The 15,939-nt window shown below is 37.0% G+C and overlaps 1 protein-coding gene across 1 annotated transcript; it reads left to right on the top strand.

Annotated features, from left to right (window-relative positions):
- Window positions 1-8,342: 8,342 nt before the first annotated feature.
- On the top strand, window positions 8,343-12,479 carry LOC143582339 (uncharacterized). Its single transcript, XM_077064934.1, has 12 exons — window positions 8,343-8,453; window positions 8,518-8,616; window positions 8,677-8,761; window positions 9,253-9,322; window positions 9,453-9,513; window positions 9,627-9,680; window positions 10,531-10,693; window positions 10,791-10,887; window positions 10,993-11,102; window positions 11,926-12,032; window positions 12,117-12,227; window positions 12,311-12,479. The coding sequence occupies exons 1-12, from the start codon at window positions 8,364-8,366 to the stop codon at window positions 12,431-12,433; spliced, it is 1,170 nt and encodes a 389-aa protein (XP_076921049.1). The 5' UTR covers window positions 8,343-8,363; the 3' UTR covers window positions 12,434-12,479.
- The last annotated feature ends 3,460 nt before the right edge of the window (window positions 12,480-15,939 follow it).

Below are 15,939 nucleotides of genomic sequence, written 5' to 3'. Positions count from 1 at the left end.
AATTGAAGATATACCGGTTGTGCGAGATTTTCTGGAAGTTTTCCCGGAGGATTTGCCCGGACTCCCTCCTATTCGTCAAGTCGAATTCCAAATCGAGTTGACACCCGGTGCAGCACCCATAGCACGAGCCCCGTATCGGCTCGCACCGGCGGAACTTCAGGAGTTGTCCACTCAGTTGCAAGATTTGTTGGATAAGGGTTTTATCCGACCTAGCTCATCGCCATGGGGAGCCCCTGTCTTGTTTGTCCGAAAGAAAGACGGGACTTTCCGCATGTGTATCGACTTCCGGGAGTTGAACAAGGTGACGGTCAAGAACCGTTATCCTTTACCCTGAATCGATGATTTGTTTGACCAGCTTCAAGGATCGAGTTACTACTCGAAGATCGATCTGCGATCTAGTTATCACCAACTAAGAGTGTGCGAAGAAGATATCTCAAAGACGGCTTTCAGAACACGGTATGGTCACTACGAGTTTTCGGTTATGCCTTTTGGCCTAACCAACTCACCAGCTGTATTTATGGATCTCATGAATCGAGTATGCAAGGCGTACCTCGACAAGTTTGTGATTGTTTTCATTGATGATATTCTCGTCTACTCCAAGAACGAAGCTGACCATGAAGAGCACCTAAGGGTAATTCTGGAATTATTGAAGAGGGAACAACTGTATGCTAAACTCTCGAAATGTGAATTTTGGCTTCGCGAGGTTCACATTTTAGGGCATGTGATCAACGAGAATGGTATCCATGTCGATCCCGGTAAGGTAGAGGCCATCAAAAACTGGGAAGCACCTAAGACTCCGACTGAGGTGCGACAATTCCTAGGACTGGCCGGCTACTACCGGCGTTTCATCGAGGGATTTTCAAAGATTGCTCAACCCCTCACCGCTTTAACTCACAAAGGCACTAAGTACAATTGGGGTGACGCGCAAGAATCCGCCTTTCAACTATTGAAAACCAAACTCTGCAGCGCCCCTATTTTAGCCCTCCCCGAGGGAACGGAAAATTTTGAGGTACACTGTGACACATCTATACAAGGTCTTGTGTACTGATGCAACTCGAGAAGGTTATAGCCTACGCCTCTCGACAACTACGGGTTCACGAGAAGAACTACACGACCCATGATTTGGAACTTGGAGCTGTGGTGTTCGCCCTTAAGATATGGAGGCATTACTTGTACGGTACCAAGTTTACCATTTACACCGACCACAAGAGTCTCCAACATATCTACGATCAGAATGAGCTGAACATGCGACAGCGTCGTTGGGTCGAGCTGCTCAAAGATTATGATTGTGCCATCAAGTACCACCCTGGCAAGGCCAATGTGGTGGCCGACGCCCTCAGCAGAAAAGAAACAGATAAACCCAGACGAGTGCGAGCATTGCAACTCACGATTCATGTCAGCTTACCCGATCAGATTCGCGATGCGCAACTTGAAGCTTTGAAAGATGATAATCTTCCATCGGAACTCATGCGGGGCATGAACAAGCAACTTGAAACCAAATCGGACGGGGTCCGATATTTTGAGAACCGGATTTGGGTTCCACGATACGGAGAGTTGAGAACTCTAGTGATGGACGAAGCACATAAGTCCCGATATTCTATCCACCCTGGCTCAGATAAAATGTATCATGATTTAAAGGCACTTTACTGGTGGCCGAACATGAAAGCCGACATTGCCACCTACGTGAGCAAATGCTTGACTTGTGCCAGAGTCAAGATAGAATACCAGAAACCATCTGGTCTACTGCAACAACCGGAACTTCCAATGTGGAAATGGTAACATATCTCAATGGATTTTATTACGGGTTTACCTAAGACACCGACGGGATGCGATACCATCTGGGCGATCATTGACCGGTTGACTAAATTGGCACACTTCCTAGCGATTAAAGAAACGGACAAAATGGAAAGACTGACTCGTGTTTACATGAAGGAAGTAGTGTCTAGAAACGGAGTGCCTGCCTCAATCATTTCTGATCGAGATTCTTGTTTCACTTCGCACTTTTGGAAGTCGCTGCAAAGCGCACTAGGCACCCGTCTCGATATGAGCACAGCATACCATCCTCAGACGGATGGGCAAAGTGAGCGAACTATTCAGACCCTGGAGGATATGTTGCGTGCCTGCGTATTGGATTTCGGAAAAAGTTGGGAACCCCACTTACCCTTGGTAGAGTTTTCGTACAATAACAGCTACCACGCAAGTATTAAGGCAGCGCCGTTTGAAGCGCTGTACGGACAGAAGTGTCGATCACCACTCTGCTGGGCAGAGGTGGGTGACAGCCAAATCACTGGTCCGGAACTGGTACTCGAAACTTCGGAAAAGATTGTTCAAATCCGAAATCGCATGGCAGCAGCACGAGATCGCCAAAAGAATTACGCCGACAAGCGCCGAAAACCTCTCGAATTTCAAGTGAACGATCGAGTGTTACTCAAAGTCTCACCTTGGAAAGGTGTGGTTCGCTTTGGGAAGCGAAACAAACTCAACCCACGGTATGTTGGTCCGTACCGGATAACTGAGCGCATTGGTCCGGTGGCGTACCGACTGGACCTACCAACAGAACTCAGTGGCGTACACGATGTATTCCACATGTCCAATTTGAAGAAATGCCTATCTGATGAAACCCAAGTAGTCCCTTTGGAGGAACTGCAAGTTGATGAACAGTTACGTTTCATTGAGGAACCAGTCGAGGTTTTGGATTGGGAAACCAAAACGCTCAAACACAGCAAAATTCCAATCGTTAAAGTTCGTTGGAACTCGAGACGTGGACCGGAGTTCACGTGGGAACGCGAGGATCAAATGATGAAAAAGTATCCCCACCTTTTTGAAGGGCTAACCAAACACAGAAAACCGCGAAACCCGGCAAACCGTCAGACATCACCGGAGGTTGAATTAAATTTCGGGACGGAATTTCTTTCTACTAGGGGATGATATGACAAACTGAAATTTATTTTTTCTTACTCTTTCAGACACTCATCACGACTTGACTCAAATTTTCGGGACGAAAATTCTTTAACATGGGAATGATGTGACAATCGTCAATTTCAAGTTAACTCCGTTAACTCAACTCCGTCAATTCAAACTTAAGATCACTAAATCTATAACGCACACTTCATTACATTTAAACTAGGGTTTAAATGACGCTTAACACTTACTACATGTGTAGTCTTTCGGGAATTGCACCGAAACGCAAACGAGTTGACGCAAACGATTGATAAATAAACGAAAAACGTCAAAACAGTAATTATGTGATAATTATGTGTTAGACTTATGTGTTAGGTGATAACATGGTTATAAACGTTAACTCAAGATGAAAACAAGTTAGTTAGGCTAGAAAAGTAATACTTAGAAGTGGAGGGACTTGAGTGTAACTTGTGTGTTTATAAATAGATCCTTAACAATTAACCCTAACTATTATTATTCTTCTCCCAAGTTTCCGATCGCAAACCCCACCCCCTTGTCCCTTGGCTGCCGTCCATCAATACACACACATACAACATCAATTCAAGCCCTTGATTGAAGAACTAGGTGCTAGGAAGGTATATTTGAGTTTCCTATACATTCTTGTTGCTTGATTTTGATGTTTGTTGGGTTAACCACAAACCCTAAGCTGCCGATTTTGTGAGTGTGTATAGCTAATATGATTGTGGTTGATTGAATAATGAATTGATAACTAGATTGAATCTTGTTGCATGTTGATTGTTGTGTCTTTGATTTGAGTTCAAACACAAACCCTAATCAAGTATGTAATATGTAATTGATGTGCATGGATAGTGTTTATGGAGTTTAGAGGATCATATGAATGCATGATAGTTCATAGGTTGTGAATATATTGAGTTTGGATGCAAACAGTTTCTGGACAGAATGTGTATTTGATGTTTAAGTGACTGTAACGAAGTGTAAACATGAAAATTGGTTGAGATTATTGGTACTACAGTAAACTAGGTTGAGTCTAGTTTCTATAGAATATAAATTTGTAATTTTTGGACAAGTAAAGATTAACTTTTATGATTTTACAAAAACGTTGTGCAAAGCTGAGCTGTTAGACCTGCTGTTAGGTTATGTTGTAAATGTTATATCTCATGAACTACGAGACCAATTGGGTTGGTTCCACTTCTGGAAGTTGACTCATTGAGTTAGGAACCTAACCCAAGTGGTCTTGCATTTATTGGATATTTCGTTTAACGGGAATTGCAAATAACATTCTGTTGCGCATGAATTTGACTGTTATGAGTTTGATGTAATGATTTGATGATTGTGAGAAAACTGTGAGGAATAAAAATGTAATAAAATATGTTCTGGAAACCTAAGACATATGTGCTTCTGTGATGATTTTTGGTAAATTAATTGAGATGCTATGATCGGTGAAATAGTACAATCTTTCTAGTAGGATTTCTGTCTCGGTGAAACTAGCTGCTGAGTTGTGTAAAAATGCATGAAACATGATACTTGTTATATAATTGTTATGTTTTGACCAAAATACCCTTGCGGGGAATAATTTATAATTGATTGCCATGATTTGACCAAATTGCCCTCATGGGGAATAATGGCTAGTTAATTGTTATTTGTTGACCAAAATGCCCTTACGGGGAATAATTGCTAGTAACGTACGTTATGAATACATGACACGTATATGATTGCTTACACATGTAATGTGTCACAAAAACACTTGTTTAAGTCACCCACGATTCACAAACGAAACACGAAACATGTTATGTGCATAGGTATTATGTGCCGGGTCTAGAGACTCGATAATATTCCGACACTTAGAAAAATCTCTTTGTTATTTTAGAACGTTAGAGAGAGTTTTTCGGTGACGCGCATCTTGGTGATTTATTTTGGGAAATTCTTCGCAAACAGTGAGTTTCACTTTCCCCTTTTTAAACTGTTTTAAACGCTTTTCTTTTGGGGGAGATAACATACTCCACAACGCATTTAAGATTTTGTTATAAATTATATATCACTTGTAAAGGCTAAGTGGCAAACGAAACATTTGAAGTCCTACACATCGAACCGGTTAATATTTAGAATAGCGAGTCACTGTTGAGTAGTACTACTGGGTTTGACAAACCCCACCCAACGCTAAACTCGACTGGAGGTCGAGCGGGTGTAATTTTGGCTAACACGTACCATGGTCTGGAGGACCTGGTGACAAGGCACTTATTAAACGAGTCAGCTTCGGTGTCGAACACTTAGTAATACTTGTTGTATAGACTAGCTACCTATCGATATATAATTTGACATAACACTATCTGGTAACGCAAAACGCTGTAACGCTGTAACGCAAAACGCTTAACGCAAAACGCTGTAACGCTGAACGCAAACGCTAAACGATTTATTTTTATATAACTTGTGAACTCACCAACCTTGTGTTGACACTTTTAGTATGTTATTCTCAGGTAGCCGAGGCGGGCGCGCGGTTTAGGAACATGCATTGATTGAAAACGCTTTTGTCCTGCAAACTTATTTTTAACGGTTATCTTTGGTTTTAAGTCGTCCTGCGTGACGCAACTTTTGATTAAAGGTTTTTATGCTTCCGCATTTAATTTCTCGTTAACGTTTTCATGGTTTTGAAACTTTATTTTATGTTTGATTATAACTGATGATTCCGATCCTGCCAGTTCACACCCTCTGACGGTAAAACTCCGTTAGTGGATTTTGAGGGTGTGACAATACTAGTTACCAAGGGCTTTTCCTCGTATAAATCTTCGTGTTCATTGCCTATAATCGTTACTTTGGTTATTTCGTTCATTTTTGCACCAATCCTCACATACGAATTTCGTTCATTGATCCTTAGCCCGATTTTTAACCAAAACAGAGATCATGAATGCTGTTTTGCGTGGGGGCACGGCTCAATACTACTTTCTCTTTTGCATGGATGTAGCAGTGGCTTCTTGCATACCTGCTGTATAGGTGGTGCTGCCATGTTGGTTCCTTTCTTGCATAGCCCTAGCACTGATGGTGGGCCTGATTGTACCTCCATTTGGGTGGCGTAGGGCTATTCAAAAAGCTCATGAGTCGAAGATTGACCTCGTCGCACGCTCAATAAAAGCTCAAATAAAAGTAGCTAAAAAACTTGATTTGAAACAACCTGAGTTGAGTTGACTCTTTTTTTTAATCGAGCCAAAATCGGCCCTAGCTTGGCTCGTGCCATGCTCGTGTTGTTGGCTCGATCTTAGGCTCGTTTAACTTTAAAAACTGGCTCGAGCCTAGCTAAGTTTCCTCGTTTAATTTCGTGCTCGAGCTTGAAACCACCGTGGCTCGACTCGGGCATGACTCGTGAACAACTGTGGCGTTTTGGAAGTATCTGTTCAGGTGTGCGTCTGTAAGTATAATCTTTCGTCGGTGTTTTCCCTCTATAACACCTTGGTTATTTTTCAGGCTCGTCCGGATGTAGAACTGTATCTTATCTCTTCTTTAAGAAAGTAAAATATAAAAATATTACCTTGCTCACAAGTAGTAAAACAGGTTATACTTAACAATTTCTTAATTATAAGTCTAAACTGGAAGGGACAATAGTCACAATACTGTTATCTAACGTGGTTAAGTGAGACTTTAAGTGTTAAAACTACGGTGAAACCCTATTGTCATTTATCTTCCATTAAGTTTTGTGACAAATATATTGTGGTATATGAAGAAGCGTGGATCGACTCACTGGTAGACGATCTACTTTCCTCGGGTGTGATTATGCTATTTCACCGATGGTTTCTCTTGGATCTGTGTTCTTCCACCTACAAAATGAACAGCACCGTCAACTTACCCCTCAGAAAGGGACAGAGGGGTCCTCTTTGGGGTAACCCTCCGGTGTGAGAATAAGTATTTGTGGAGAAGATAATAATATGTGAGAGTAAGGAATTCTGGAGAGTATTGCTTAATAGCTGAATACTCTATAATTTGATGTGATTGTATGTTACTGGCTGTAACTGTCTGTGATTGAATGTAATTGAATATGATTGAATGTGATATGATGATGTTACTGGCTGTAACTGTGAATAATTGAGTGTCTCTCCTTGTGGAGTTGATGCTGTATTTATAGTGCTAGGGTTTCCACTGATTGGGCTCAGCCTTGTTGGCCTCCTCCAATTGCTCTGCGCCACGTGTCCTCTGGGACACCTGGTGCTTTCTCATTGGTTATAATTACGTGGTAGCACATGGGTTATGCTGAGTTGTCCACCTTTCATTTGGCAGCTGTCAACATCAGCATATTCCTATTCCTTAAAAAGATACCTTCTGGAAGGTTGTCTGACGTGCACAATCAAGGTTGCCCTAATCCTGATTTGGATAAGGACGAGGTTGATTATGTGCATGTGTGATATGCGCCAACCCTGAGGATGCGCGAGGTCTTCTCTTTATTCTCACGCGCAGATGTTTCATGCGCAGATGTGATATGCACGAGCATGTGATATGCGCCGCGCGCTGATGCGCCGCGCGCATATGTGATATGCGTGAGCATATGTGATGCGCGAGCATATGTGTGCTTGGGCATATGATGCCTGAGCATGTGTGGTGCCTGGGCATATGATGCCTGAGCATGTGATGCATGAGCATATGTGATATGCTCCATGCGCATAGGTTTTGGCTTTGTGACTTCTTAATGTCTTGATTTCAAGCCTCTTGTCTATATCTTGTGGGTTGACCCGCCTCGCTCGGTGTTGAGGCGGGTACATACCTCTTCATAAATAAACCTTACGTCATTGTAATTATAAGCCAATGTTACCAGTTTTTATGTATTTAGGTTAAACTTGGTAAAGACATATATTATTGGTTTTGTATTTGCTACTTACCTTATTATCTTATATATGTTGTTGAATCAAACATTTGTATATGTGTTTTGCTATTATATTAATCCATGTTTAATCACTTTGTGTATCCTTCCATTCTACAACACATCAAAATTCAAGAATTCTTCGGTGAAATAGCCATACTTGCCCCAATAAATGACGCCGTTCATGAAATCAACAATTGATTACTACAACAAAATTAACAAAATTTATTTTCGCCTAGTGTCCTCAAATTGAAGTGTAGAGACAATGTAAAATTAGTAATCTTGGATACCACAAGCCAGGTCATATAGGCACTGTCATCAACCTAAGATTATAAATTTTGTACTGTATTCATAAATTACGTATTTACGTTTATATTTAATTTATTTGTTATCAATCATTTTCGCTATTGGTATTTTGAATATTATTGATTTATAAAATTAATTTTTTTCAACTTGTGATAAATTAAAATATTAACACACCAATGCAACAAGTTAATAACCAAATTTAATAATTTTGTAATCTCAAGCAAACAAACACTATTGTCGTTACCCTAAGTCAAGAGTGAATGATCCCCACCGATAGATCGATCCAAATTAGACGATGACGGAGTCTTTGATCCGATCAGTCGTCGAAGCCATTCACTCCACCCCCACGCAGGCCGTCCTCTACTTCTCGGGCGGCGCTTCTCAGGTATTAACTCTATTCCAATCCCACACTATTCATTTATATATCAAATCAATCCCTTCCATTTCAGGCCTTAGGCTGGCTCGCATCAGTTCCCGGAGCTTCAAACACACTTCTCGAAGTCATCGTTCCCTATTCTCGCATGTCAATGATCCAATTGTTTGGCAAGGTCTCTCAATTTTTAATCATTTTGTATTGTCTTATGCTTAGGGTTTTGATTTCTTAGCAGGTGCCTGTTCAGTTTACTAGCAAGGAAACTGCTGAAGATATGGCGTTGGCGGCTTATAATCGCGCCCTAAAGCTATCTAAACCAGGTATTTGCTGTATTTTTTTGTGTGATTATGAACATACTATGTGCTAAGCAGTTAATGCGGAAAAATATCGGACACTAGTCTGATATTTGAGATACGGTTACTGCGGTAGGATATCGGTAGTTTAATTATCATGCAGAATTTATATATACAATATTTTAACACTAACAATTCAGTATACTTTCATACCATTAACCTTTTGCAACTTACAAAACACTTAATTATAGCAAGTAGGAACTGATTAAGACTGAAAAACACTAACATTAAACACTAAAAATTGACAACTAAGACTTTAAAAAATGATATCAGGAACACCGGTGATATATCGGTTAATATCAGCGATATTCTACCGATGTTTTATTCTGCTAGAGGTCCGATAACCGTTATAGCACCGATATCAACTGCATAGTTTATATGCTTGTTTGTGTGCTCTGTTGTTTGTGATTAATGTTAGTATTTTGAATTAATGCAGTCTCAGCTTGTTGTTTCTGTAGGTTCTCCGGTAGTAGGTGTTGGATTTACAGGTTCTTTAGTTACCACACTTCCAAAACTTGGGGATCACAGGTATGTTTTTGAAATCTGTATAGTTATAGCTTTTGATTGTGTGTGCGTCTGTATATACATACATGCATATGTACACATATGCATACGTATATAACCGGTGTTTTAATTCAGTACCGTGTTTCATTTATAGGTTTTACTTGTCAACACGGACTTCTAACCGTCTATGGTCTTCATCAGTAACTTTGTCAAAGGTAAGGTTTAATATCTATTACCGAATTTTATGCAATTATGATATTGGATTTAATTTTTTAAGATTTATAAGAAGTTTCAAAGATATGTGTGATTTTAAATAGGGTTGTTGCAGGGTTTGAGAAGTCGAGAGCAAGAAGAACGATTATCAAGCCAAGTTTTACTTAAGGTATTTAGTAAATATTCATATAATTGTGTTGCTTCTAGAATACTAATTTTTTTAATGGTTTATTTCAACTGTCAGTTTGAAAATGTTTCTACGAAGTACCAACTGACATTTATGTTTTCAGATATTAATATATTTTATCTTTAACATGAGTTAGAAGGGACCTGTTTAAGGAAATGCTAAACTAACATATCTTGATTCTTGACAACCACATTAGTTTTCAATTTTAAGAATTGCCATTGGTGTGCAAAATTTACCAAGATACTTATAGAAGTTTGCTTATTGATTGACAAATTACAATAATTTTTGTTGGTGAATATCATCCCAATTTTACATTCTATATAGAATACAACTCTTGGTTGGTTTTAAGTTAAAATAACTACAAAAATGCAATATACCATTCACTTTTTACCAGTACATGCAAAGTACTTTTTTATAACCATTTAATGAAGCATGCTGTTTCCTGCCAAAATATGCAACTGTTTTAGGCATTCAACTGCAAAAAATGTGCGCTATTATTTTTAGCATTTTGCTAATTGGTTAGAAGTTACATATATTGGTAAGTAATGATAGGTATTTTGCTTGATATGGTTATTAAAAATATGATGCCTGCTATATGAATAAAAAGTAAAAAGTGCATTTCGTTTACTTACAGGTTTCCTTAGGTCACAGAAAACTATTTAAACAATACTTACGGATTTTTTTATAGCTATAATAATATATAGTAATTTATTTGTGGTTTATATGTTTCACTTAACTTTGATATTCTTAGACAGTAGCATTTCCAGTGGCTATCATTTATTTATCTTTATTTACAAACGATTTAAACCGTGTCTTTTTGCTGATGAAACAGGCAATTGCAGATGCTTGCAATGTTTCAAGTTCAACAACGTTCGTTTCAGATTTGACCGAACACGAAGTTCCTGCTGAACGAGAGCAGTGCTTTGATGAAGACCAGGAACTAGAACAACTAATAAATGGCAAAATATGCTTCAAAATATTCCCATATTTCAATGGTAAGATTCAATTAAGTATTTTCCTGAACATGATATCAAAAAAATTATTTTGTTTTTGTCTTCCGTTAATCTTTATTATGAAGTCAGTGTTTTATAGGTACACAGTCTTCAAGTGGAGAAAGAAAAGTAATTCTTTCTGGCTCATTTAACCCTCTACATGATGGCCACCTTAAGCTGTTGGAAGTTGCAACAAGGTATGTTAGCAGCTGACCTGTGGTTGACTTTTTAAGTGTCCTGATTTTTGTTTATTGAATATTGTTTTCATAACAGTATTTTTAACAGATGATTTATATATGCAGCCTCTGTAGTGACGGGTATCCGTGCTTCGAGTTGTCAGCCATAAATGCAGATAAACCACCACTGACTGTTGCACAGATTAAAGACCGTGTTAAACAATTTGAAGAGGCCGGTGAGTCTGTTTCATCTGTTTTATATATATATATATATACACACACACAGTTTTCGTTCTAATTTTAGAATAAATTACAGTTTTCGTTCTTTAGGTATATAGTAGTTTTAAATTTAGAGTTATTACAGTTATAAATATAGGGTAAATTACTGTTTTATTTAGAATAAATTACAGTTTTAATCCAAAATACTCTCATCTGCAGTGCACATAACCGGAGTTAACTGAAAAAACTAACGCCCATTAGTGGATAGGACGTAAACTGTGACAACGTACGAATATAAAGGATGATTTATTGTATCTTCTTTGTTTAAGGATGAAAAGTGAAATTTGCTATATACTTAAATGACCAAAATACTCTCATGTGCAGTGCACATGACCGTAGTTTACAAAATAAACTAAACACCTGCTGCTAGTGGAAAGGGATAAGCATACATTCATTAATAATGATTTCTGTTGTGGTCTTAGCTTAAGGACGAAAAGTGAAATTTGCTATATATTTAAAAGACCAAAATACCCATGTGCAGTGCACATGACTGTAGTTAACAGAACCCGCTAGTAGAGAGGACGTAAACATCCGAACATAAAGGATGACTTCTGTTATTTCCTTCGTTTAAAGATGAAAATTGAAATTTACTATATAATTAAAAAACCAAAATGCCATTACGTGCAGTGCACATGCCTGATTAACTGAAAAAAATAGCGCCCGTTTGTGGAAAGGACGTAAATATACGAACATCAAGATGAAGGACAAAAGCTATAATTCTTTCTCTGATTTATTTACCAGATTGATAAAAGTTGGTATAAAATGCGTTTTCAAATGCAGGAAAGACGGTTATTATTTCAAACCAGCCTTATTTCTACAAAAAAGCTGAGCTTTTTCCTGGCAGTGCTTTTGTAATCGGTGCTGATACTGCTGCACGGCTTATAAATGTAAGAAAGTCTTCAAAATCTTTTTACAAATTTTTAATTTTTCTTGATTTTGTAAATATATTACATTCTGTTACTTGTTTCCAGCCAAAGTACTATGGTGGCAGCTATGAGAACATGATAGAAACGCTCTTAGGATGTAAAAGAACAGGGTCTACTTTCCTTGTTGGTGGTAGGAATATGGATGGTGTTTTTAAGGTTTGACTGCATTACAAGAATCTTAATATTGACCAAATTTTGTCCGAGTTACATATGGGTACATAAGTATGATATTGTTGCAGGTCTTGGATGATTTTGACATCCCTGATGAGTTAAAAGGCATGTTTATTTCAATACCGGTGGATAAGTTCCGAATGGATATTTCATCAACTGAAATAAGGAATAGCCGAGGACACCTTTTGTGAAGAATCTTTCTATGTTGTTTAATACTAAGTTGTTCCTAGTGTAAACAAATTTATGTCACAATATGCAAATAAAGGTTTTTATTAATTACTAAATATTCTATGGTGGTTAATAATAATTCGTAAAGGGCATGCGTGTTGCGGCACGAGTGTTGATGCACGTTAACCTGTACGCTATTGTGGGACGTTGATGAAACATAAAGTTACTAAAATTTGTACGCACATTTATGATTAGTCTGATTTTAATAAAATTTATATCGAAATGTTATAAAGAAATAAGGATGTATATATGCAAACTTAAGTTGTCATGAAGAAAAAAAATATTATATTTATATTTGACCCATTTGTCTTATTGGGCGAGCTATGTATTAATTAAAATTTATATTGAAGCGTACGTAGAAATATTGACGTGTGTTTGTATTTGAAATTTAAAGACACGTTACTTGTGGAAAAAAGTTAAAATATATTATATTGACCATGATCGGTGTCGATATAAATATGCATAAGCACATTGCAATGGTTATTCGAAGTTTAAGAAACGTAATAATTTAAAAATAAAGTATGTCAAATACCAATTATAGAAAGAAATAACGCAAAATTAAACATAAAAATGAGTTAACATCAATATATCTATGAAGAGACATAAAATAACACTAAATCAAAGTTAAAAATAAATTAGGTAGTAACTAACAACTTTGAAAATTGAGATACACACATGTAAAGAACTAATTGGCTTCTTCCATGAATAGTGAATTATCTGAGACAACTAACATTTGCTTTTTAATATATATATAATATGGATAGTTGTGGGCTGTGGCTAGATTTTATGGATGGCATTCAAATGCATTGTTAGTTTTAAGGGGTTGACTCTTGTGCTGGGGTGGCGGTTGAATGATGGACCCGAACACAACCTATAGTTAAGGACATCGACCCTAACTCGAATAGGATTCATGTAAGAATTTATGTAAACAAGTCGAAAGAGGATGATCAGTTGCAATAAAGAGATTAAACGGGTAGAAAACAGGTTGGTGGGTTTTCCTCATAAAATATTTATATTTTATTCTAATTTTAAATTGTTAACGTGTATAATTAACTGGGTTAAACATGACAACTAAAAATCTGATTATAATTAAATGAGTTAAACATGAAAACTAAAAATATAATTATGCTTATGTTTTATCGGAATTCACAATCAGCACAAAGTTGGGATATGTACATTCATTGGGTCCAACCTAATCATTAGGATCATGTACCTTCATTGGATCTAACCTCATCAGTTGAAATTTTGAAAAAGGCTAAGGAGTAGAGGGATGCTCCACTAAACTACTTCAATACTCACCAATCCTACAATGCTACATCATTTAAAAGTCTAAACCTACCTAAAGTCTAAACCTACCTAAACTAAAGGAAACACTTCATTAATTCGGCGTTTCATTAGCTCACGAAACACCTACAGACTGATATGTGTTTTATTCGAGATACGGTTTTGCCACAGACTCACTTTCATATATGTTTCTACTTCCTCTCAGTTGGTAGATATTTTTATTAAAGGGTTGTCATATACTTGTTTTGATACTCTTTAGTCATAGATCGCTTGTTGTGGGCGTGAAGGGGGCTTCAAAAGCTGACGTGGCACGACTTTAAAGCCCGGCACACCGTGTGTGGGTGATAAGGGAACGGCTTTAAGGCATTACCGGGTGGAAAAAGAAAAGCTTCAACACATGATGGGGCCCAAATATTAATAGCGTGGGCTTTAAACCACAACACGGTGTTAAAAAATGGAACTTTAACGTAAAGTAACGCTTTAACTTGGGCTTTAAAGTCCCTCTACAAAAACCAGCCTTAGAGCATTCTCATCCAACCCCTTATTTTGTGTGAATGGTATTTTTATAATTTAGAGAGTGATTCAGAGTGTTGTGAGTGAAGAGTTTTTATATTTTAGAAAAAAAAATGATTTTTCTGTATATTTGAAAAGTTGTTGTTCATTCCCTATAATTTTTTTAATATATTTTGAGAGTGGTAGTGAGTGAACGAAAGAGATGTAATGATAAAATGTATAAAAAATATTATTTAATTGAAATAAACAGAAAAAATATAGTGAGTTTTAATGTAATTTTTGATTTATGAATAATAGGTAGGATGAGAATGCTATTTGAGTTTTTTTATAAACAGGGATATTATTGTGCATTTGTATATAAGGTTTGTCGGACATCACAGTGTATATTTTTTCCCGTTCCCTTAAGCCTATGACTCTTGAGTCATTCATGTTTTTCACCATGTGCACCGGCGGACACATGGCATAGCCTCAAGGTGAAGCAATTAACCTAACAACATTTTTAAAGCATCTATATAACTAAAACTAGAGTGACGCGTGCATTTTTCTAACGGTGGCACGACAAAAATAATTTATGTGAGTGGAAATTTAATTTAATTTTTTTTTAAATAGACATTGCAAAGAGCCTAATAGGATGGTTCAAAACCACCCGTAACCTTTAATTGATTTTACAATTTAATTATACTAACCCTCTTTAAACTACTAACTGATTCTTAACATTGATATTTATAAAATTAAAATTTTATTTGTATGAATACCAAAAGCAATGTAAGTTACCACTTACTTACCATCTATTTTATAACGTTTAATAAATGTTTAAATATCAAAATTACTTCATAATAATTTACAGCAATTATGATATTGACTGTTCGGCATTTTCACCTTTTCGGGTTTTATACGAAACTACCCATCTTAAAATGACTAGTTTCCGCAACTATAAACAAAACATCAGTTGGCACTAAATAACAACACTAAAATTAATAGAAAGCACCGAAAAATCTTTAAATGTTATGAAGTTGACATATTTAAACACCAAAAGTAAGTAATTTATTTTTTGGGTTTGCCATTGTGCGTTTTAGAAAATGTTTTTGAGTATGTTTTGCTTCTGGATATTTGTTTGTTATTTTGGTACTTCTTTGATAATTGATAAATGGAGCAACGGCCAATTAGGAGTAAGTGAGCCACGTCTTGCTAAATTGCCTTCATTATAAAAGATATTTTGATCAAAATTGTTGTGTTTGGAACATACTACTTTCAATCAACTTGTTCAAAAGACTTTTTTTTTATACAAAAACTTCAAGTCAACCACTGGCTTTTCGATCTTTTATGGCAAAAAGACATTTTACTTATACCATAGTAATTTTTAAATTTAATAATATGAAGTTTGAAGTCTAGTTTTTTTCTTTTTTCTCTAAACGTTGGATGGTAACCACATGAAGCTTTCCAAGTGGGTCCTATTGGCGTTTGAAAGGGCGAATGAGGACAAATGCATTAATCAAAGTCTTGAATGTCTTGATCAATGCAGGAAAAAAATGGCCAAAGCGAAGAAATTTCTATTGTTTTGGCATAGAAGATGGCGTAAGTTGAGCTGTCAATGCGAAAACTCATCAAATGTGGTCTCCAAGGTAGAAATTATGAACACTGATGTATATAATGCAATTATGGAGTCCGAAGA

This window comes from Bidens hawaiensis, unplaced genomic scaffold (genome assembly GCF_021521415.1).
Source record: "Bidens hawaiensis isolate Kalapana, Puna unplaced genomic scaffold, B.hawaiensis_p1.1 tig00031532_1, whole genome shotgun sequence".
NCBI lineage: Eukaryota > Viridiplantae > Streptophyta > Magnoliopsida > Asterales > Asteraceae > Bidens > Bidens hawaiensis.
This window is presented reverse-complemented; position numbering and strand designations above follow the sequence as displayed.